Source organism: Nipponia nippon, unplaced genomic scaffold (genome assembly GCF_047370975.1).
Source record: "Nipponia nippon isolate SJK-2023a ecotype South Korea unplaced genomic scaffold, ASM4737097v1 scaffold_10, whole genome shotgun sequence".
NCBI lineage: Eukaryota > Metazoa > Chordata > Aves > Pelecaniformes > Threskiornithidae > Nipponia > Nipponia nippon.
In genome coordinates this window covers 11,234,196-11,257,926 of record NW_028262291.1, presented here as the reverse complement: position 1 = coordinate 11,257,926, position 23,731 = coordinate 11,234,196, and the positions used below count along the sequence as shown (strand labels likewise).

Below are 23,731 nucleotides of genomic sequence, written 5' to 3'. Positions count from 1 at the left end.
GCATCCTTAATATGTTTTTACCCCTTCAGTCTGTCCCCCCGTCTGTTCGTCTGTCTGCCTGCCTTTCTGCTCGTGCCGGCTTCGCGGAGAAAAGAGCCAGTGTCGGTGTGGGGCTCAGCGGGAAGGATTTTCCCTGGAGCATCCCGGCCGCCCGCAGCCCTTCCCGGGCCGGCGCTGGCGGCGGGTGCGCGCTGCCCCCTCCCGGCCGCCGCCGCGGGACCGGGGCCCGGGCCCGGAGCGGGACCGGCTGGTTAGAAAACTAACCCCCCCACACGCACTAGGTTTATTTCTTGGGATTTTTCCCCCCTCTCTATTTTCGCTCTCTGGCTTTTGCTGCATTAGCTGACCATGCGCCTTTTCTGTTTCTGTGTAGCACTACAGAGAGCCAACAGTTTTCATTCCACGGCATTAAATAAGTATCAGAATTGGAGAAGAAAACTCCAGACGAGTGAGTAAAGCCTGAGAAGCGATTGTTTCTTCTATTTGTACTGTCTTTTGTTTTCTTGTCTCCTAAATGTCTGTTTCTCCTTTCCTTTAAAAATTTTGTATTTTTGAGTCACTAGATGCAACAAATATTTCTTTTCCATTTTCTTATCCTGAAAAGTTCAAGTCCCCTTTTTGTGTGACTGTTCCCTACATTATTACACCCGCCAGCAAGTGGTGTCTGCTCTAATTCTTCAGCCAGGAAAATGCACCCCTGTCTCTAGCCCTGCGTGTGCCGATTGGCTTTGATCAGGTGCAACGATGGGTCTAACATTTGGAGTATCACTTACTAGAACTGCTCCTGGAGGTGCCTATTTACACCCGCCTACAAGTGCCCCATCACCTCTCTTTTGCTGGAAAAAAGCAGGTGATGTTTCTGGGTTATGGAAAGGGAAAGAGTACTAATAGCCATCCCAAGAAGTGAGCTGGTGAAAATGAGCGTTACTAGTTCGTGTCCTCTAGCAGTTGCGCTTGGTTTGGGCTGACCCCTCTCTGCCCATGGGAATCGCGCAGGAATGCAGTGATTTCAATAGTGATTGGGTCTGTGCTCGATTGGCTTCTGAAACACAGTGTGGTCACTCCTTGCAGCCTGGGCTGCATCTGAGGAATCCTCCTGGGCTGTGGTCCCAAAATGAGGCAGCCATCCCCAGTCACACCTCTGCTGCTCATAACAGGGTCACCCAGCAGCCTCGGCACAGCCTCTCTGCAAGCGCACGCAGTGCCTGCCTAGTCCCCGCTAAGGACTCACAGGTACCTGCCGGGGTTGATCATACCAGTATGGGAGCTGGGTGAGTTTACCAGCATCCCAAACCCTCTCACAACTTGGTTAGAAATGCTGTCGTATCTGTTAGGCTGGGGTGTTGGCAGCCTTAAGTATAACGCATGAATGTACAGCAGCGGAAAGAAGGGATTTGTGCATGTGACTGAGTGCCACAGTTTCTGGGCATGGAGACAGCGGGTTTTGGGGAATGGTGGTGACAGCCGCTCTTTAACCCTGCCCTCAGCTACCCTCTGCAACGGAGAGGATTTCTGCTGCCGCTCAGAGTCCCAGTTGCCTTCAGAGAAGTTAAGGGCTCTGCTCCTGAAACGAGCAGGATCCCTCTGTCTGTTATGGGACCAGCATTCAAGCAAAGGCGTCTTGGCTTGCTTGGTTTGAATGCACAAATAAGCTTCAAGATGATTTGCAAGTACCCACTGTAGGAATAAGTTTTATATCTCAAAAGAGGAGACAAGCTGCATCTCTCCTTCCTGGGGCTAGACTCGCCTCCGAGTCAGGTGCCTGCAGGTACGTGTGAGTGCTGTCACTGCCGACCCTGCGGTCCCTTGGAGGCCCCCAATGCACCCATCTGGGATAACTCAGTAAATCTCAGTAGAGGATGCATGGGCCTGTTTCACAGTCCTGAGAGGATGCTCCCACCCAGCTCATCTTCAGCAAACCATCCCCTGTGACAGGCTGTCCCCAGAGCTGTGGCAGACAGACAGGCAGACGGGCCCTGATGGGGCTGCATCACTGTGCCTGTGAGGCCTCTCTGGAGCAGCCACTTGGGATGTCCCACCTGGGGGCAGGCTGTCCCCTGCCCGGGACGGGGAGGCAGAGCAGGGTGCCCTCAAAGTCTCGTGGCATCTGTGTCAGCCTTGGGGCTGTCTCTGAGCACTGTACAGCATTTGTGGACTGGTTTATAATCAGGTGTTGGCTTCACCAAAGGCTTGGATTTAAAATTTTGCTTTAATAGCTCTCAGTTTTTAAAAGATCAAACAAAAATGATGCTTATTCCAGGTTTGAGAGGAAAAAAGAAAGACTGTGAGAGAGGAAAGAAGAGAAGACCGGGGGTCACTCTTAATTTCGACTCATTTTCAGCTTGTTCTCAGCAAGTGAGTTACTTAATCGTTTGCCAATTAATTTCCCCATCATTTTATTAAAATCTTCCGTGTGCTTCCGAAGAGCTCTAGAGGGAGCTAAAAGCCTTTGAGAGGGAAGCGCCATGCTGCATGAATTTGTCCGAACCTCAAGTATGCTGCTAAAATGAGGTGTAAAGCACATTCAGCATATACTGGGAACAGAATAAAGGCATTTTTTACTCTCTGGAGGAACACTGTAAATCTTAGTTTCTATATTTAATCCACTTAATATTTGGTTACAAGAATTCATATGATCATCAGTCACATGAAAGGAAAATCCGTCTCCTTTTCAGACTTATTTCCCAAAACACATATGTTTCATAAACAGCACACGCTACGCAGCCAAGGAAAGGAAATCAGTGTCATGGTTATATTGGCTGAAAGGCTCAGAGCAGGATATTACCTTTCGAAATCTTTAATCCCCGTCGCATGGCCACAGGGAACACCGCGCTCTTAATTTATCTTGGTCAATTTGAGTAGCTTTTGGGCCAAGCAGATCATGATAGCGCCCCAGGGAACTTTTTTAAAAAATCCTGTTTTAAATGTGAAGCTGCAAGTATGGATTCAGCGTCTTGGTGGGAATACATCCATTATCTCTGTGAAAGATAGCAAGCTGTGGCTTTGCACAAAGCGATGTTCACACATGTGCAGGCCCTGTCCTTGTAAGCTAATGCATGCCCACGAGAGCTGTAGTGGGAAGTAGTTCTCCCCACGGGCATGGGCCGTCACCCTGCGGACCCCTGGGCTGTGGGTTTTAAGCCCTCATCGGTGTTAGGGCCGTTGCTGCTGCAGCGTTTCTCCTCAGTGTGCTGAGCCATGACGCTCGCCCGTGCCAGGAGGCGAAGGGCTTTAGTGGATCAGGCCAAACCCCGCTGGCTCACTTATACAGGTAACAGTGGGGTTTCATCCTCATTCTGGATTCTTGTCTTTTCCCATGGGCAATTAACTATACAGAATATAAAGGTCAATGAGCATGGGTGGGAAAGGAGGAGCGTTTGTACTAGGGACAGAGAATCGGGGTAGGGTGGGGATAGGCTGTGGAAATGAAAATGGAGTAGCTCAAGTTTTGATGCTGCTTTCTTAGAGGACCATCACTGGACTTTCTCAATTAATGTCTGAAATTATTTGAAGGGCGTTTTTTCTCTTTCTTTCTTTTCCCCTCCCTTGAAAACTGATTGCAAAAAGATACAGAAAGCAAGACCAGCAGCAGAGCAGAGTTATGGTATCCCTTTAACCAGGTGACAAAAGCTGGATTTGTCTCAGTGTAGCCCCTCGTTGCTGGTCCCTATGGGAGTTCCTTAATGAACTCCAGCGGATCGTTTCCCTCCGTTCTTGACTGAACGTAGCAAATTACATCGAGATTGGGAACGCACAGGTGAGACACTGAAAGGAAAGGAAAGTTGGCCTCTCTCCCTGGCTTGCCTTTTCTGAAGTCCACATGCAGGAACTGTCTTCTCTCTCTGGTGTGTTGCTTTTGTCCTTATGCAGCTTTTAATCCCTGCGTAGAAGAACCAAAGTTTGCTTTGGGAACCTTTGTGGGTTTCAGAACTAATAATTGGGTTTGGGAGTTAATGATTTAGCTATAAATATACTTGTTATGTTAAAGCTTGACATGGTAATATCTTGGCTCTGGGATATTGTTCTTCTGTCCAAAGATTATTTATTATGTAAAATTCCCACAGGCACAAATATTAGAGAACTCTCCTGACTCCCTTCAGGTGCAAGTTACCTCCCTACTTTTGTTTCCAGCAGATCTAAGTCTGTTTGTGCTAGTTTTGGTTCAAGACCTTTAGCAATTAGTTACCTTGCCTGATCCTAGGAGAGCCCCCAGCGCGTTGGCCTGGCTTGGGAGACCACAGGGTTGTTTCTGTCCTTATGGCCTGTGGGTGGTTATATTGCCCATTTCTTTCCCATTCTGACAGACAGCACTCTCAGAAGCCATTCATTTTCTTCATTTCTCGGAACTACCCAAAGCTTCAAAAGTCGCTGGTTGTTTTGACTGTCTCTGCTTTTAAGGCCTCAAAGGCCCCTAAAGAGAGCTAGTTTTCCAGAAAGTTTCCTGGAACTCAAAAGCTGCTTCACTACATCCAGCCAAAAAGTGGAAGCAGTTCAGGTCCACCGCTGAAAATGTCAACATGTGTTTGGCACAGTGTGCACACACGTGTGAGTGAGGCCATAAACTTCATTACTGTAGGTCAGCTCTTCAGGTACAACTGTATCCAGATGACTTTTTAACTTTCTACTCTCATTCCTTAATTGCAAACTTTATTTAAGACAAAAGCAATACAAATATGATGGTAAAATTTATGTCTTTGGCAGGTTTCCCTCTACTGTCCAGCAAGAAACCTGGGCTACACTGGAAGGACAGCTCAGCCAGCTGTCAAAGTGGTCCTGGAGAGGATCACTCCCAAACACAGGTACGAAGGAGAATTGTGCAGAGCAAAACAAGAGTGACTACTGTTGGGGCATGTCTGCTCTCGGCAGGCTGTCTGAGCATCCTCTGGTCTTTCAAATAGTTTTGGTTTTCTCAGTAACCAGCAAACGCTGGAGTTATGCCTGTGCTATACATAGGGAAGAGACTTGGATGCTCTGATTGATATAATCATTCCCAAATCACGCGGCTAAATGACATTTGCTTTCTGTGGGACTCGGACCTCGATTGCACTGAGTTAGGCACTAACCTGTTGCATCAGCCACCTACCCTTCATCACCACCCTGACCTTCCCTCACAGCATGGGGTTTAGCTGCCACTGGGATTTCCTCTGTGCCACAGTTTCTGCCCAAAGGAGAGGAAACCCCCCAAATCTCTGTCCCCCAGTGCTCCCAAGCTGGCTGTTGGTCTGCCCGTGTGGTTTTAGGGCTGGATGGAAACATGTGGCATGTTGGGCAAGGCCAGGTACCAGCAGCGGTGGGGTGAGAAGGTGTCACATCCGAATGGCTTAAATGCCACTTGATCGCTGTGCATCACTGGGCAAAAGGCAAGCGCCAGCACTTGGAGAGCAAATCTGGGAACCAAGGTAAGGGCTTGCATAGTGCCAGCCATAGGCAACCTGGCATAGGAGACTGGGGGATTTCAGGCCGTTACGGCCCTTAGACATAGGTGTGCCCATGTCTAATGTTTACCCCTTGCATCCAGTGGGCAGAAGAATCCTTAATTTGCAGCAGGCCCTTGGTTCCACACCTCCCACAGCTCAGGAGCATCTTCAGCTTCCCTTGGGACCTAGGATTTCCACTGTATTTTCTGCCCTTTTTTTTTTTTTCTTTTCTCTCTCCCCAAGGCTGAGGAAGGGTGAGCCTGCCATAAGTGCAGCACTGCAGCAGGAGTTGTGACTGACTGTCCCGAGAAAAGGGCAGCACGTTCCCCGGACTCAGAGCCAGGTGGAGTGAGGACCAGCCCACGTCCTCTGTGTCCTAGCCAGTTGTCCTCACCCTTGGGTTAAACATGATTAAAACTGCTTGACCTCAGGTCTACATTAGAAAAAAATCAAGTCTTCCATATCCATGGTGGTAGTTGAAATCCGGTCCGGGACAATAGGGCCAGGAAGGGAACGTCCCAGGGGAGCAGAGCTGCACAATGCTGCCTGGCCGTGCTGCACTCAAGGAGAGGCGACTCCATGCTGCAGCTACCACTCTATAAGCAGCACATAGTGGCCTTTTTCTTACTCTAAAGAGAGAGGATTAAGAGGGTGTTTATTTGTTTATTAGTGTTTCTCATGGTTTTTTTTAGCTGAGATCCTGGCCAATATTAATCTTAGTCATCAAATACAACTGTGAAACAGGGAGTAATCATTATTGCCTACCTTCTGATGCTGCTGGGAAATGAGAAGTCAGGCAGATTAATGGCTTCACCTGTGTGAATTTGGGAATCTGGCACATAAGTGGAAACAGGAATTGAATCTTCTCACCGTCCATTGTTGTACCGCATTGAGGATAAAATACCTCCCTTTTAAGAAGGAAAAAAAACCCTCTAGTTTTTTCTGCTGGCTAGATAATGTGGACATTTATCCTTGTTACCACCTTCAGCAGAAGAGTTTGGTGCTAGAGTAATAAATTTAAATCTTCACCAAAGGAAAAATAATCATAAGAGAGAACTAATTGAATTTTTTAAAACTACTGTCTTGCATTTTACAATCTCTTCTGGGTCATTCATTCCTACCTGTGCTATGTAAGCCTGCAATATTACAAAAGCAGTTGGAGAGGATGGATTGTGGTCCCTTGTGCTTGCTGGAAACTCTAAGGTGATGCAACTGGAATGCACACAGGAGAACAGAGCAGATCTGCTTTTGTTTATTTTCCTGTAGATAGGACTGTTTCTTTCTAAGGAAAATATTAAAGGTAATTCCTAAAGATATGACAGGTTCTTAGCATGAATAACATTCTTTTTAGACTATTAACATTTCCAGCAGTATTAGATCTCTACTCCTAGAGAAATATTAGCCCTCTAGGGAGAAAAACTTTTCATCTTGTTGTATTAACATCTACATTTATATGTGTGTATATATGTGTATATAAAGTAAATATGTTTATTAGTATTATGTTAAGATCGAAATAGACTAAAATATTATATGAAATAAAGGACACATTAAACAATATTTTTAACCACTAAAATAATCTTTTTTCATGTGCTTCACAGTTGGCTTCTTACAAGAAACCACCAGAAGTTACAAGAGGACATTTCAAACCCTACAGCCCAGCATTTCAAGGAAAAGAAAAAGCCAGAGAGATGCCTGAAGACATCTGCCTCTATGTGCCCCATTGTCCTTCTCAGAGCAGCACTAGAGGTTCCCCACAGACCCCTCCTGGGAATGGGACACGGGCTGCTGATTTTTCTGAGCCTGAAGATATAGATGTTGACAATGGGACATACACAGCCCAGGGCTGGAAGGAAAAAAACCTGAAATATACCCCTGAACCAGAACATCTTAACAGGAAGACAAAAGTGCTGTCATCTCTGGATTTGAAAGAGAAAGCTGGAAAAAATACAAGGCACCCAGAAGAAAAGCTTGAGCAAGAATTAGAGACAAAAAAGAGGTTGGTACTTTGTACTCAACAGCGACCCGTGTCATATGATTCAAACAGGACAGACTTACGTGGAAGCAGTCCAGGGTATCGAAACAAAGGAGCGCCGGGGACTTCAGAGGAGAAGGATGCTGACTGGAGAAAAGACGTGTTCAAACTATCTGGTCGTTCTGTGCCTCTCTTATGTGCAGACGATGCTCCACCAGCTTTGCCAGTTGACACAAAAGATGCTCTGAGGAGTCCAGATGCAGTTGCCAGGGAGCATGCAGCTGGCCGGCCAAAATCACCACTGAGGCTCATAGCCAATGCGATCAAAAGATCCATTTTGGAGCCTCTAACCTCATCTCCAGAAGGACTAAAGCAGGACTCAGACAGCAAAGTCAAAGCCTCTTCAGAACAAGCTTTCTTCAGCTTCCCCAGTACTCCTAGCTATTCCCTAAGCCAAAGGAACAGTAACAATAATAGAGCAAATAACACTCAGCCACAGGAGCTTAAAGTAGAGGAGTGGGCAGGAGAATATTTAGGAAATGGGAACCGTCTCTCAAATCCATCTCACTTTTCTGAAGAGAGATCTCCAAGGAATGACAGCGAGAAGGTATCCTTCCCAGTCTACAGTCCTCACACTAGGCCTTCCAAGATGACCAGTATACCTCAGAAATCATATTGCACCAGGATGGAGGATGTCCCAGGACTCCTGGAAAAGTTTACCTTTAAAGAGACTCCTCCAGGGGCTCCCACGGATGACATATTTATCTGTAAGGAAAGGCACCTCCTCCTTTCATCTCCAGAGCCCAAGAACACCTCCAAAGACAATCTGGATGACTCTGCACAGAAGGGTGGTCTTGGGTCGCTCTTTGATAGACTGAGAAGTAAAGTTTGTGACAGAGAAGGGAATTCTTTCATGTCATCTCTACCTTTCCTGAAGGACCGTTCTCCAGAAGACAGGCTACGTTATCCTTCCACAGGTGAGGGCATGAGTGGAATTATTTATTTCTGGTAATAGCACTTAACATTTAAAAGACCTGTGTGTGATCATGCAAACATGTATCTGTTGTATGCTATGCTTAATTTATAGTTACTTTCTACATAGGAAGACTTAATAAATATATTTTTTGGTTAAGGTTTAGGAGTTGCTTCTGGTTTAAAGGAGCAGAGTGGATTTGCAAGCAGAGCATAACACCCCGGACGCAAATTTGATCTGCTGCTTGCTGCTGTTCGAATGTGTTTGGGTCAGGAAAATGTACTCGCTGAGGTGGAAGGAGCGGTGAGGCAGAGTGGGATGCTGTGCAAAGTGTGTTGTGGAGGGCGGAGTACAGCAGGCAAGCAGAAGAATAAGCACCGAAAACTCCACCGCAGTGTAGACTATATTTGCTACCCTTTCCATGAGGAGCTCAGTCTGAAGCAATACGGGTGCAATAGCAAGAAGGTTTGCTTTGTGTATGTGCTTTTTCAGCAGGTGTCTCTTCAGCTCTGCCTGATGTTGTGGTGACCGAACTGTAGACATACTTTCGGGAGCTTTGCAGTGTCATTAATATCCCCTTGTTCTTTTATCTGAGGGGAGATAGCACCTTATTGACCTACTCTGACCTATTTGTGAGTCTATTAAAAGGCATCGATTTTCATGTTTGCTTGCAAGAACAAGGTTAGTATTAAAATTGCAGATGAGTCTAAGAAACACTGATGTCAGACAAAGAGCAATCTGAGTAATCTGAGCATAGGCTTAGAAAGAATTAAGTGCAGCACAGTTTCAGGTATGAAATATGAGGTACGAGAGCTGCACCCACCTGTCTTTCTCCATGATCTATCTTTCCACTAGCCCACTGCAGAAAACCACGGTTATTTAACTAAATAACCTATTGAATTTTATTGACATACCTGTTTGTTTCTTACTTTATTAAATTGCAATCCAAACTGTAACCCCAAAACTGTTGCTGTACTGCAGCATTAAAATAACAATCTGTACGTAAAATGTGAAGTCACTGAAATGTTCCCAGTGAGCTGCCAGATCCTTTTTGCATCCTTTCTGCTTCAGAACTACTGCATGCTGTGAGGAAGATATACAGTATATAAGAGACTTGATCTGAAGCTCATTAAAATCGATAGAATAACTCCTGCTCTCATTCCTGAATTTTTGGACTGGATTCTTGGAGCATCTTTTATCTATCAACTCACAAAGCAGGCATACCCATTGAGCCAGAGGATGCTAAGGACCGCACTGAAGCCACAGGGAGTTGCTAGTGTTCACCCTTGTCTTACATGGGAGGCTTTTTCTGAGACTACACCTAGTCATCACCTGTCAACTAAGCCAAGCTGACTTGCTCTTAACTAACTGTATTAAAATAATTGGTATATTGTGGGAGAAGTTCTTGTTAGGTTTGAATAATGCTATACTTTGTGTATGTTTTAAGTATTTTGGAAAAAACATATTGTTTTAATATGTGTTGCATTCCTCTGCTGTGTAAGCCAAAAAAGGAATTATTATGTTGTTATAATTATTAAATATAGGCATTGCAAAGCCTGTTCAGAAGAAAAAAATGCAGCTTTGATCTGGTCATTTGCCCAGTAATCTGTCGTCTTCAACATTTCAACATTGCAGCTCCCTGAACTTTTTCAAACATTCGTATTTGAGTAAATCAAACTGGTAAAGAGCCAAGTCCTGCCTGGCTCTCTAAAATGGCATTTCTGTCTCAAATTGGCACTTGTCTGAGGCCCAAGCTTGGCAAACTTCAGTCATGAACTGATGACGAGCTTTAGCCCACATTACGTGTCGTCATTTTTCTCTCTTGAAATTTACCATGAATCTCAGAAAATTTCTTTTCTTTAAAGAAAAAAAATACTCCCAGCACCTTGCAGAAACCAATTTAATGAGGATCTTTCTCACACTCCTCTTGGCTCTTTGCAGTAGGGCTTTTCTATCCTATTTGAGGCCAGACAGACTTGTTCTGTGCAAGTATGGTTTGTCTTACATTACCCTGGTGTTTTCTTCCTCAATGGGCTGTTGGCTTGTGGAGCCAAAGAATGAGCTGGGTGATTGAAGTCCATGGGCTTGAGATGAGACTGGGCAAGTTCATTGAAGAGAAATCCACTGAGGATTAACCAAATGCTTAGAAACCACTTCCAATTTAGAAAGCTCTTGCATGGAAAAATGCCTGGCGGCTGGGCAAGTGCTAAGGGGAGGAAACACGTATGACTACTGCTCGGTGCCTATAGCGTTTCTTTAGACATCCACTGCTGGAGACAGACTAGAAGGACCTTCAGTCTCATCCTACGTGTCTACTTCTATGTTATGTTGCTCATCTTTCCCTACACCTTATCTTAGTTACTTCATCTGCAAATACATGTCCAGATGTCTTTCCTATGCTGATGACTTCTGCATTTCAGACCCAGGCGTCTATCCAAACTAAAACTATATTCTGGCCTTCTGTCATCTCCTGCCAAGTGTTCAGCCACCAGCTGAAGCTCAGCACGAGAAAGCAGAGATCTAAATTACTCAGCAGCAGATTGCCTGTCGCTCAAACTTACGCCTGCAGTCACACCTTCCATATGGGTCATTCCAGCTTCTGATATCCAGACCTGGTCTAAAGGCTTTTTGGCTAACACTTTCTTTCTGTTTCATAAGAGCTATTCCTCAGGGCCACTTGGAAATTTTGGGCTGTGCAGAGATCCGGCTGCACAGACTACCTGTGTAGGACCTAGGCAAATCTTACTGAAGTAGTGGGGATTCATGTACTGTTTTCAGTGAGAGATGGGTTCTAAAAAAAATAAAATCCTATCTAAGTTTGCCTGTAGAATACACAAATGTCCCCAGATAGCCCCACTGGAGTTTCTAGGTGCAATTCCAGATTTTTTATTTACTGCACAAATATCTTTGAGGCTTTGATTCCTCCTTTGTTTTCCAACCTGCAACCCCAAAATCTTAATCAATAAAATTGATCAATCAGATGGTTAACTGTTGCCTCCTAAACCTACTTGTCCTTTTGAAATTCAAAACAATGTCAAAGTGCCATGTTAGTTATAGATACTGAAAATCATTAATACCACAGAAAAACAACAGTAAAAAGAGAGCTAAGCCAGGTTGTATGAGAGAGTTGCAGTCAGCAGTGTTTGTAATGAGACACAGTAGTGGATACAGGATTTAGGTTACTTTTGACTTACAGACAGACCTTCTGAAGACCAGCCCACGAAGGTGGTTGGTTATTGGCAGATGTTTGTGATTCCAGGTTTACTTCTTGATAGCGATGGAGATGTGGGAGGAATATTTCTGTCCCTGACAGAGTAGGGATTGTGTGAAAACATTCCTAGAATCGTCCCTTAGAGAGATGAGAGTTGTTATAACTCAGTTTGTGACTGTGTTGTTTACATGGCTCACTTCATTAAGCAGGACAACCAGTTCAGCTGGTGAGAAAATTAGATGTGTTATGAACTCACTTTGCTGGTTTTGTGCACTTTTAGATTGAAAAGGTATTCCTTGCAAGTATTTCAGGTTCATACATGGTTCCTATTACTGCATCTTTGTACCACTGAAAGTCTGTGTGTTTGCAATGTTCTTGTCCACTAGGACACTGTTATCTCAGTGATTTTGTATTTCAGAAGGGGAACTGAGGCCCTACGAGATTAAATTATGGGCCTAAGACCACATGAGAAATCTGTGGAGAAGCAGAGTTGTGAACCCAAATAGCCAAGCCCACTCTTGATTGCTACTGGCCTTTCTTTTCATCTCCTACCTCATGCCAATTCCCATCTGGTTTGGGACACCAGTACCCCAAGAACTATGGGTAGCTTTGCCTCTCCCTTTTGTAAAACACTGAAGTACTTAAAGTGGTCACGGTTAACTCCAATGGCTTTGTAAAAATATGCAATCTTGGACACTTACAGAGAAAGCCAACAGATTAATATAACATCATGTTATAAAACCAGTTCCTGCTCCAAGACTTTCTGTGTATTTAGACTACAGTCATTCCTGTGACACAAAAACACCCCAGGAAAGGGAGGTGAGCTGTGACATGCAGAGTGACAGCAGTGGCGGTTTTCCCTGTAAATCTTCAGGACAATCAGCAGTGCTCCCACATCTAGCAGAAGGTATCACCTTCTTAACCTCTTCATATGACACCTCCCTCTTTGCTCAGAGGACCTCAAGTTTCCTAGCAAAAGCAGTACCTTAGATTTATATGTTAAGGGAGGGGTTCTCAAAAGCACTGGACTTTGGTGCAGTTGATCCCTCTGAATACAGCGAGGGATTTACTGCTGATGGTGTTCAATGACCGTGCACTTAGGCCAAAGCAAAGTGTCTTTGAGACCCACCCTTGGATTACCAAACTGTAAGGAACTGGCCATACGAAGGAATTCTAATTTTATGGATGTAATTTTTCTTGTCTCTTATGACATATGCATATGAGAATACGAAGTCACAATATCAAGAATTGGAGGTTTCCTCCAACTTTGTACTTTGAAGTGCATTCTATGACACTGTCAGATTCAATAACAATTAATAACAGTAACAATTAATACTCAGTTTCCTGTGATTTGACAGCTGTAAATCAGGTATGCTGGAAAGGTCTCTTGACCAAACTCCTAGTAGCTACTATGAGGTAGAAATCAAGAATAGATTAATAAAGATTTCAGAAATATTTGTTCCTTTCCCCTTTATAATTAAGAACTAAAACTATGGCTGACTGTTCCTAGTGATCCAAAGTCATGTTAGCTGGGGAGGAAAAGCTCTGGTATAACATATGTTAGTTTGGAAGTTAGGGAGATGCTAGAGTACTTAAGAAATAAGTAATAAATAACTCCCATTTTGAAGGAATGACATGGCCGGAAAGAGAAAGCCCACGTCTAGAAGACATGAGTTAATATTTGGAAAAAACAATATGTTTCTGAGATCTTTTCTGTAGCTGTCGAGCTTTAAGGCTTGACATATTTGGAGTAGGCAAATTATTATCATCTAACTTTACTATTGCAGTTCTAAGGTTCAGTTTTAAATGACCCAGTAAGTGTAAGAGTCCCTAAGTTGAACATTTTTATGTGTGAACTCCTTGTCCAAATCCTCACAGCTGGCAACTAAATTCTGCCTACACCACCCCTTTGGAGATGGGAAAGATTAATGCTCAGTCATCTATAGTAGAACATATAGATGCTGTAATACAGAAGAGTGGTGGGTTTTGGGTTGGATTTTTTTTGTTGTTTGGTTGTTTTTTTCCCAAAAATAGAATAAACTTGTGGTATTTCTCTCTAGCTCTGCATAAAGCAAGTTCATTCAGTGAGGTAATTTCTTACTATGCTTGTTATAGTTGTCTTGAAGTTGAAATTTGCATCTGGGGTACATTTTAGAGCATATTTCTGGTTCTCTTCCACTAGGAAATAGCCAAAGAAAAATAGCTGAGTAGAGCACTGAGTGGCTGCCCTTTTAATGTTGAAAGAAATGCACTGTCCCACTGTTTCTATATCCCTGAAATGTGGCAGGACCACACAGCTGGGAGCCGAAAACCTGTATTCTCATCCCAATTCTGTCACTCTTTGCTGTGTGTTTCTGGGCACCTCCTTGGTGAAGCCCATGCTTCAGTTATCCACATTGTATTACCAGAGAACATCAGTGCTGTGAAATGTATATGCAATAAATGTGACAGACGCCATAACTGTCAATGTGCACAGGTAGATCCATCAGATGCCTCATCACTGGGTGGTTTCACATGGTCCTTCGTCCTGTAGGCTTCTTGGGTGGAGACAATGAAGAACGCTGCTGATTGCAGTCGGGTGGCTGTTGTCTCACAGGGCTGTGGGTACCATACCCCTTGAAAGGCTGAGCTGTTTCAGAGCAATCTAACTGGCCTTTCTCTGCAGAGCAAGGTGCAAATACCTGGCTCTCCATAGCAGATAGGCATTGGGAGGACTGTGAATGTTACGAATCTATTCTGTGCACAGACATCAGCTTCCTCATGCTCATGAGATGGCCCTTGGAAGTCCTTGGGGAAGTCATTGACGCTCTCTCTATCCCAGAAAGGCAAACAGCTCCCGAGTCACACCACTGAGGAGGAGGCAGGTGCCCTTGTGTTACAGCAGGCTGCTTTTCCTCTAGACCTTATAACACTTTTTAAATTATTGATATCACTCAAAGAGGAGGACACGGGGAAGCAGTCACTTATTCCCACAGCTGAGAGAAGAAAGGGAGCATGTAATTGCTTGTGTTTCCAGCCCTGCCAGGCTGTAAGTTTTGCCACTTGCATATTATGGAATTTGATTCCACCAGTGGCCTGACTGCAGGGTAGTTACTGCAAGCTTTTGGTTGCACAGTGAAAAGCAAGGTAGGTGAGTTTACTCCTCAAAAGAAATAGTAACTGTGATACCCCCATGCCTTCCTCCATCTCATGCACTGGGAAGGGCTTTACAGCTGACTGTCCCTGCCGGGGGCAGAGATGGGGTACAGCTGGATTTGCACTCATGTCCGCAGAGCATGGGGCAGTGCATGGCACCAGTGTCACCCCAGCAGTCGTGAGCCATCGGAGGGTCCCCAGCAGGTCAGCAAGAAGGAGCTGTGTCTCTCCTCCAAGTGCAAAGAGGCAGGGAGGTGTGGGGTAGCAGCCTGGGCAATTCTGGAGCAGGGGACTCACCCCAGAGGCTGGAGACCCACCTGACATTTCTGCCAGGGCAATTGCACCTCCTGCTGCCCAAGGCCTTGGCCTGCAAAAAGGAGGGCAGGACCCAGGTCTGCTCTACTGGACCCTCTGAGCTTGCAGCTTCATTGACACAAGGACTGGGTGCTTCTAAAATTGAGATTGCTGAGAAAAATCAGAATTTCTGCCTCAAATTACTTGGATTTGCTTTCATTGCTTTACTACCTGGGATGAACATGTTTCATGGATCCTGATTTTAAATTAGGTTTTGAGACAGAAGTCCTACTTCAGGATTGGGATCCAGGACAAGGCAAAGAAGAAACATTTACACTGGGAGAATGGGAAGTGATTTTAATGTGAATACAACTTGCACATAGAAAGCCAACTGTTACCTCGCAGATACAAAGAAAAATGGCACTGTTAGCTTTAAATAATGTACATTTCCAAGATGTTGCCCAGCTGTTAATCATTAACCCTGTAGCAGGTTGAAGCGTAGAGACAGATGTTTCAAAAGCAGTTTTATTTTCTGAAATAAAGAGAATGAAGCTATGAATTAGACAAATTAAGAAGAAATTCAAATATTTACACCCAGTTGAAACAAGATGCTGGAAAAACAGGCATGATAAAATTGCTGCAATTAAATGTAATTTAATTTATAATTCTGAAAGCATGCTTCTTCCAAAGGCAGCCTTTGAGTTTTTCTTATGGAGTGTATTGTTGTGATGTATGGATTTTCCTGACTTATTATGGCATTTTAATCAACAGTTCAATGATGTGATAATATTCCTAAAGCAGAAAAATAAGTGACGTTTGTTTAGACATAATTAATGAAATATTTATGTTGTATGAGGCTGTGTGATAAAGCCTTGTTCTCTTAGTCCATTTGCTTCTGATTACATTTGTGATTTTTTTTATATGACCAGACATTCTGACGCCAACTATTTTACACTGAGCAGATGTCATGTAGTAAAAATGGGTGCCAGATGCTACAAGCCACATAAGGGTAATTTGTTTAAGAGCTGGCTCAGACTTTTTGCATTCAATTACACTGTATAGTGAGTCTTATACAATCATTTGGGTAATATGGCTAACTTCAGATATACATTTTAATGAATGTTGAGTGCATTCAGAACAGCATGCTACATGCAGTGTGCTCAAGGAATTAATTTATTTGTATGTAATACCTGAAAAAAGTCAAATATACCCAGACAGAGTTTTTGACAGGGATCAAAAATTTAATTAATGCCATCAGCCAAATTTCCAAATTGCTCTAGGTGCTGCTGATTAGAACTCAGGGCAGGTGCAAAGTGTCTGTGTAAGTTAAAGAACAGTATTTTTTGCTTCACTGACTATTTTGTTTCTACATTTTAGGATGTGAACACTTACCTGTCAGAAAGCAAGCTACCGAGTATTCGACTTCTTCCTCTGATGATGAATTTGAATCCAAGCCTTCATTAACACACAAGGTAACCTTGACTTGGAAACAGAAAGATATTTCCTCAGTTGGACTGTATTTAACAGTCATCATATGATTCTGATCTAAAACACACCGCAGTTTCTCAAAGTGGGGATGGGAATGCTTTATCAGTGGAGGTTACGTGTCATGGAGAGAAAAATACATTAAAACTCTTCAAGACAGATGAAAATAAAAATTTCTGTTTCCTCTTTGGATCGTTAATTCCCCCAGGTTACACCAACGTTGACAGAGAAGGTCTTAATTTGACAAGCAGACATGTTTCACTGAAACCACTTTGAAGCTGCATTCTTAAGTGGCCTTAATATGTAGCCCAACAAGCAAACTATTGAAAAAATTAAACCAAACAGATGCAGATCTCCCTTGGGGAAATACAACTTCATTTGAGAGGCGCTACAGGCAGGTTGCGTGGAAAATGCTGTGTTTATTCTAATCGGCACAACTGCCTGAGCCACGAAGTGGCACCCAGACCCTGTACGCCGAAAGGGCTGGCTGCACGCTGGGGTCTCCAAGCCCTACCTTGGTTCCCATGGCTAGCAGAAGCGGTAGGGTTAAAGCACCAGTGAATTCTTGATACACAGCTCTGATTTGAAGAAACAGAGCTTTTATTGCCTGCATAGCTCATCAGAAGCATGTTTCCTGCGGAGGGAATATCAGTAAGTGGAACTAATAGTACAAGGTGGCCTTTTGATTTGTTGCCTTTGAGGGGAAAAAAAAAGGAAAGCAAAGCAAGAGGCTGCCCAGTGCACTGAAAAAAAACAGCCAAGCTGCAAGCCAAGCAGGGCTTTGAATGGAAACCCAGTTGCACAGCTCCAGAGGAACTGAAGTGCTACGAGGCAGAAGAGCAGCAGCGTGTGACAGTGCATACCACCGGTGTCTGTGTCAGGATGCGCTGCGATGTCAGAATTCATCATTCATCTTTCCTGTTACAGGAAAGACAATCTATAGTAAGATACTATTATGATGAATTAAATAAAGTTTAAACAAGGCAGAGAAAAGAAGGGAGACATGGGAGAAAACTGAATAGGAGCAACTCCCAACAGTTCAGGCAACTGCAGGGACAGGCAGGACCAGGCAGCGGGAAAGGCAGCGCTGCTGGGGCAGCTGCAGAAACGGGGTGAATGACCAGCTGCTGCACACGGGTGTTAGCAGTGACTCAGGTTTGATGCACGTTCCCCACTCAGCTTGTTTCTCTCAGCTGCCTCCCAGCACCTCTTTTCATGCCAGCACTGGCTGCTATTTTGCCAGTACCACCATTTTTCTCTGGAAAAACTCAGTGGGAAAAATTTTAGTGGCTTCCTGGCTTGTTAGTTTTTTAATTGTCTTGTCTATGGTGCTCATATATTCTGTCTCCTCCAAAATGGGAAAACCACAGCCTTGAAGTGCTTCCAGGTATCTCGGGTCAAGGGCAAGATGGAGCAAGCGCAGGTGATTCCCTCGGCCAGCCCTGCAGCACATGCTGCCCCGCTTGCCCAGCAGCAGTCGCAGCTGCCCGAGGGAAAGGCAAAAAACCTCTGCAATGCAGCAGAGAAACAGCATTGGGGAAGGTTTTGTAGGGCTTCAGGTAGTGTCCTGTGATGGCTGTTTCTTTTGCATACGTCCCTCTTACCGTGTTACAAGCGATCCAAAGTGAATTTTACTACTTAGCAGCTACAGCAATAGAAATGGGTTGAGTTTCATTAAACTGGTGCTTCCCACCACCTGTGCCTGGCTTCTTCCCTGATCACAGTGATGTCTGCAGAAGCCAGGTATAGTGGTATGTTGCACATAGCCAACTTTGTGATTTAGGCATTTTTTATTGATAGGCACAGTTCGCACTCACTTAGGGTTGCAATAAGAGCTTGTAATGATTTAAAGTCAACGTAGGCAAATGCATGAAAATATTCCTATGTGACCATTTTCATTTCAGTTAGGTTGCCCCAAGCACCCTACAGTAGCTGACCTCGCTTTGAGTAGGGGAGTCAGGTTAGATGATCTCCAGAGGTCTCTCCCAGCCTCAATGGTTCTGTGATTCTGGGGAAAGTTTGAGAAAACCTGTAATGGCATACTTATGCTTTGATTGCCTTTTTTCCCCTCTCTCTCTTTTGTAGGCAAAAAGGACTCTCAGAAGGAGAAGGAAGCTGGAGAAGGAGACAAAGCAATTGATTAAACAAGAGGAGCTGAAAAGGCTTCACAAAGCACAGGTGAAAACATAGCTCCCACTTGTCTCCCAAGAGTGACTAGTGAGGATGGGGGGTACCCCGTGTGGGCTCTGCGCCCCCCTCGCTCCTCACTGTGGCTCACTGCCCTCTGTGTTGAAATCCCCCCAAAACATCAGGAGCAGGAAGATGGATGTGGCAAGGCCTTGCAACTCTATATGTGACAAATCCACGTGTGCCCCAGGAGATCATCATAGTTTTGTAATTGTGTATGAAGAACAAGAGGGAGTAGTGACTGGCAATAAGAGAATAATACACTGAAGAGGGAAAGAGATAGAAAGGGGAAATAATATCAGCCCCTGAGAACGTAAGAAACTCAGCTATTACCCCTATGTACTACAGGAGGGTACGAAAACAAAGTGATGGCTTTTGTTCTCTCTCTGCCATAACAGTGAAAGTCAACCGTTTTCTTTCTTAATGATGGAAAGTCATTTCACTTTATACAGGTCCTGCTCTTTGGAAAATGCTGGAAAAGCTCTGGACTCTGCTATTGTTTTATTATTTCCAATTACAGTTCAAAGATTTGGGAACGCACTTCTGCACAGCTTGATCTCAGACTGTGTTCTCTCAGGTGTCAACATTTTCATATTTATCTATTTCACTTACCACACACACGTATGTATATGCATATACACACACACACAAAACTTAATGGCTTATGTGGCCATAAGCATTTTTTGTGTGTGTCTGTACTGTAGCATAGGGCAGAGAAACCTGAGCTAGATTTAATCGCATTAATTCAGGTTGTAGTGGTAATCAAGATATGGTAGTGGGGAGAGCAGGCTTTCTGAAGGCAGAGTTGTCCATCATCTTCTGTTGTATTACTATAGCAGGTGGATAGTTTTGGATGGAGCTTCCACTTGCTATTTCTGTACCAATATTAAATTAAAAAAGAAAACTAGTAAGTTGTTTTTCAGATGTGAATCTGAAATCTCCATTTTCGTAAACATCACTGCTTTTGCAAAATGTATAATTGAAAAGGAGAGAACTTTTGTGTTTGAACCAGACAGTGGATTTTAGAAAATGCTAATATCTAGCTGTTACTATAAAATCCGTGACACATTAAAACTCATGGGAAAGAAGAGTAGTATCTTATTTATTCCAAAGTAAGAGCAACTATGTTATAGTTTTTATTTGAGAATTGTAAATTATCTCAAGGTAAAATTAGATGCATACATGCCTTCTCTTATTTTACTGCTTTGTGGAAATAATCAAGTCTGAACTTTTTGAACCATCTTTTGTGTTTGTTGGGCTGATCCTGAAGGCTTGGCTTGCTATGCCCTAACATAGCCTGAAATGGGAACTGCTGAGCAGCTCTCCTTGACAATTCAGCCTTTTAAGGTGTTTCATGCTTCTTATTCACATGGCATCTCTGAAAACCTTATTTAAAAGCAGATGGACCAATGAATGTAGAAGTCCTTCCTGAAGTGCCACTGAATTACCACTTCTTAGCTGCTAGACCCTTTCCTCCCTGTGTCAAAAGCTTGTGAAATATAAAAGCAAAATAAACAACAAAGCCCCATGGACAGCAAAATAGCTAGCAAAGCTTTCTATCTGTAAACCTTCAATATTTGTATGAGCTTTATTCATGTAGCATCTCAGAATATGCACCTCTGAATGTGTAAGGTATTGACTTTTCACACCTTACGAGACACAGAAATGTTATGATCTCTGTTTTACAACAGAAGAACTAAAGTTCAGAAAAACTGAGGTTCTTTTAGTACCTATGATACTTACCCACATAAAAATGTGGATAGATACCTAGTGGAATTATTAAATAGCTTAGATGCCTAATACGCTCAATGAGTTTGCAAATCCCACGACTCCTTTGAGACCTTGTCAAGCTGTTTCTCTAACCACTGAGACCATCTTTTGTCTCTGAATTTTTAAGTTATGTCTGTAGCTTTTATATCATTACAATTTTGCAGGCAGTCCAGCGCCAACTAGAAGAATTGGAGGAAAGACAAAGAGCTCTAGAGATTTTTGGTGTCAAACTGGAGAGAGAACTAAGAGGAGAATCAGGTAAATGAAGCAGCGTGTATGTGTTTGGTGTGGGTTTTTTAACCTTTTTCAAAGCAGAGGGGCGTTAATGATTGTCATAGAAATAGTTCAGTGCAAAATCTGAAATGTAACAATAACTGGAAGCACAAAAATCATTCTTTACCCTTTTCCTCAAACTCTGTTAGTTCAAGCACCTTTATGCTGCATACTATAAATTTTCTATTGGTTATCACAGATTTGGAATTATTTGCCTTAATATTGAACCCAAATCTACATTTCCCCCCCCCTTCCCCCCCCTTTTTAAAAATCCTATCCTGAGCTTAATTTCTTCTTCAGGAGGGGACCAGTGAGGTTTCCAGGAGCTGTATCTCAGTTACCAAGCCAGCAGCAGCCCGTGCCTAGTAACAGAGTCCTTAATGACTTCTCCCGGAGTGTGAAATGCCATTAATACGATTAGAGCCGGTGGCCATGCTATAGCAACAGCAGCATGCAGGCACACAGACCCGAACCGCACAGCTTTCCCCCCAGCGGGTGGAAGATAACAGGGATGTCGTCCTGGCCCTGGTCGGAGGCAAGGTTTTCGCTCACCTGAACCAACAGTCCCAAGCACCCAGGACTGTGGTGTCCTCCCACCGGCCCAGCCTTACCAGTGCTCCCCAGCACGCATGGGGTGAAGCTGAGGAGACCTCCCACAGAGGGATGGGACATTTAGGGGCTCCTGCCAGGCTCAAAATGGGGATGGGAGTGTGAACCATGTGTGTAAGGGACTTCAGAGGGGGCTGTGGTTCTGTGCTGAAAGGACTCTGGGGAGCTAACAGCCCGATTGCAAACATTGTCTTTATTTACCTCTGTTTTAGAAAGCTGAACTGTGTGCTTTCATGACAGGCAGTTGCACAACACTGAAAACCTAGATATGTTTTGGCACCTGATCTTGTTGTTGTCTTAGCTAGGCAACCCAGCAAAATCTCCACATGCTGGCTTTTTTAATGCCATATTTCTTAGCAGTTATCGCCCCTATTCTAACACTGAACTAATCAGTTCGGCAAGAGAGCATTTGTCTGACGTTTTATATTTATTGACTAATTTCCTATAATTGATAGTGCCAACCTATTTCAAATGTTATTTAAAAGGCTAGCATATTTTTTTTTCTTAAATGAAAACATAACCGTTAATCAAATGGCACCCACCTTACTGCCTATGAGAAAGTCTGCTAAAAAGACTTTGAGGATTTGGAGTGTTAGCTTTTTTCTTTACTGCTGATTTGTATAAGGGTGGGTTTTTTGGAAATGTCAAAAATATAGAGGGACAAGAGGCTTCTAGCTCTTGGGATAGACACTGAATACCAGGATAAATGGCCTAGAGCCACCTCTTGTTTTTGCTGTTTTGACAATCACATTTCCCAAAGAAGGCTGTCTGCCAACAGATTGATGCTTCTCATTCTCTTCCCATCCTTAGTAATTGGATTGCCCTCATTAAGGTGAAAGTACTATTTTTTCTCCCTGTTGATTGTTTGTGTGTAGGTGGCCAGTTACAAATAGGGCAGATACTGAAATGTAGGATGTTACTGCGTCTCAATAACTCTTCTGGTGCAAAAGCATGAAGCCGTAAGTTTCCCAAACAAAATGTGAGTGCTTTGTGGCTTGTAATAACATATGTGTAATGGTGCAGGAATCAGAGTTTAACATTCTGTTCAACCTTCTTAAAAATAATAAACATTATTGTTTAATGAATGACCAGTGTTTACTAGGTTAAGTTGTATCTAGGCAGGTCTGCGCTTATGCAATTCAAGTGATTTAATAGGTATTATTAAGGTAATTAGAAAACGATCACAGTTCAGCAATAATATTGAGCTGCAAAGGTTGTGAATAACCAAATTTAGAGGCAGGCCTGCAAATACTAGTCTTCAGTGACATTTACGCAAGTCTCCTCTAATAATTCTGTAAGCCCAGGATGAATGGCCCCTTTGTTAGGGGGAGTTATTCATTAGCTCCTCAGCTGAATTAGAAGAGAACATGCGTGGGTGCGAAACAACTGCCATGAAGACCGATGAGCAAAATGAGGCTTTGATGATCTTCTAATTGTAGTGACAACAATTCATGCATTTAAAAAAAAAGAAATAATATCAGTCCTATGAATAATTGTTCATGCTCGATATTCCCTTTATTCTGGTTCGAAATATCAAATAATAAATCACCGATGTACCGTTGCTTTGTTTTCCACTGACATTTGTGGAGGCTTATGGAGATCTTCCGCCTACAAGAAAATACAGAAATAAAAATCTCGAAACAGGTTTTCCACTGAAATTAGCATAACCGATCAGTTGACTACACAAATCATGAAGAATGATGGTAAAGAAGAAAATCTGTGTTGAGAGACTGTTAAGAAATCTCTCCATGTTTTGGAAGGTGAATAAATATCTGCACCTGTTCCAGCTAGTTTCAGATTTCATAAGGAGCATATCCAAGGTTTCGCAGAACTTTCAACAGAGTCAAAAGAAATCGGTTGAAAACCTGTAGGAATAAGGAATATAAGGTTTAACTCTTCCTAAAAAGGCACAAACTGGCTGAGCCCTCTTTACTGTGTGACTGCTGTATGGAGGGACAGCGTTAACATCACTCTGGAGAACAGAAGGTTGAGGTTTTGACAACAGCGTTCAGTAAATACTCCTCTGCAGCCTGTCATGCCCTCAAAAGTGATGAAAATAGAAATATCTCCGATGTAATTAGAAGAATATCTGACTTTCAAATGGGATCTAGGTTAAAGGAGACTTTGGTAAATCAGGAGGAAAGTTTTGCTTTAGCAATGCTGTAAGAAAAAGCCAGCGTGGCTCACAAAAGAAACTCACAAATTGTTTTCCCTCTAACCTTTAAAAAGATCTGTTGTACTGTGTTATGCAAAAGACTTCATTGGCTGCTTCTGCCCTTGGAAGGCATAAAGCACTCCATCAGACTTAAATAATACTAATGTTATTATTAACAAACATTTGAAAAGCTCAGGGAAAAAATGCCCCTGGGGACACTTGGGGGGCATTCTGTAGGATGGAGAAGGAG

General features: G+C 43.4%; 1 protein-coding gene across 2 annotated transcripts in view; it reads left to right on the top strand.

The window, feature by feature from the left end:
* Positions 1-23,731, top strand: part of MICAL2 (microtubule associated monooxygenase, calponin and LIM domain containing 2) — a 133,541-nt gene that overhangs the window by 101,715 nt on the left and 8,095 nt on the right. For both annotated transcript variants that reach the window (XM_087744689.1, XM_087744681.1), the window contains 6 exons: positions 374-448; positions 4,702-4,799; positions 7,016-8,366; positions 16,380-16,474; positions 18,573-18,665; positions 20,609-20,702. In XM_087744689.1, coding sequence (XP_087600815.1) covers positions 374-448; positions 4,702-4,799; positions 7,016-8,366; positions 16,380-16,474; positions 18,573-18,665; positions 20,609-20,702 — 1,806 coding nt within the window. The remainder of the gene's footprint in view (positions 1-373; positions 449-4,701; positions 4,800-7,015; positions 8,367-16,379; positions 16,475-18,572; positions 18,666-20,608; positions 20,703-23,731) is intronic.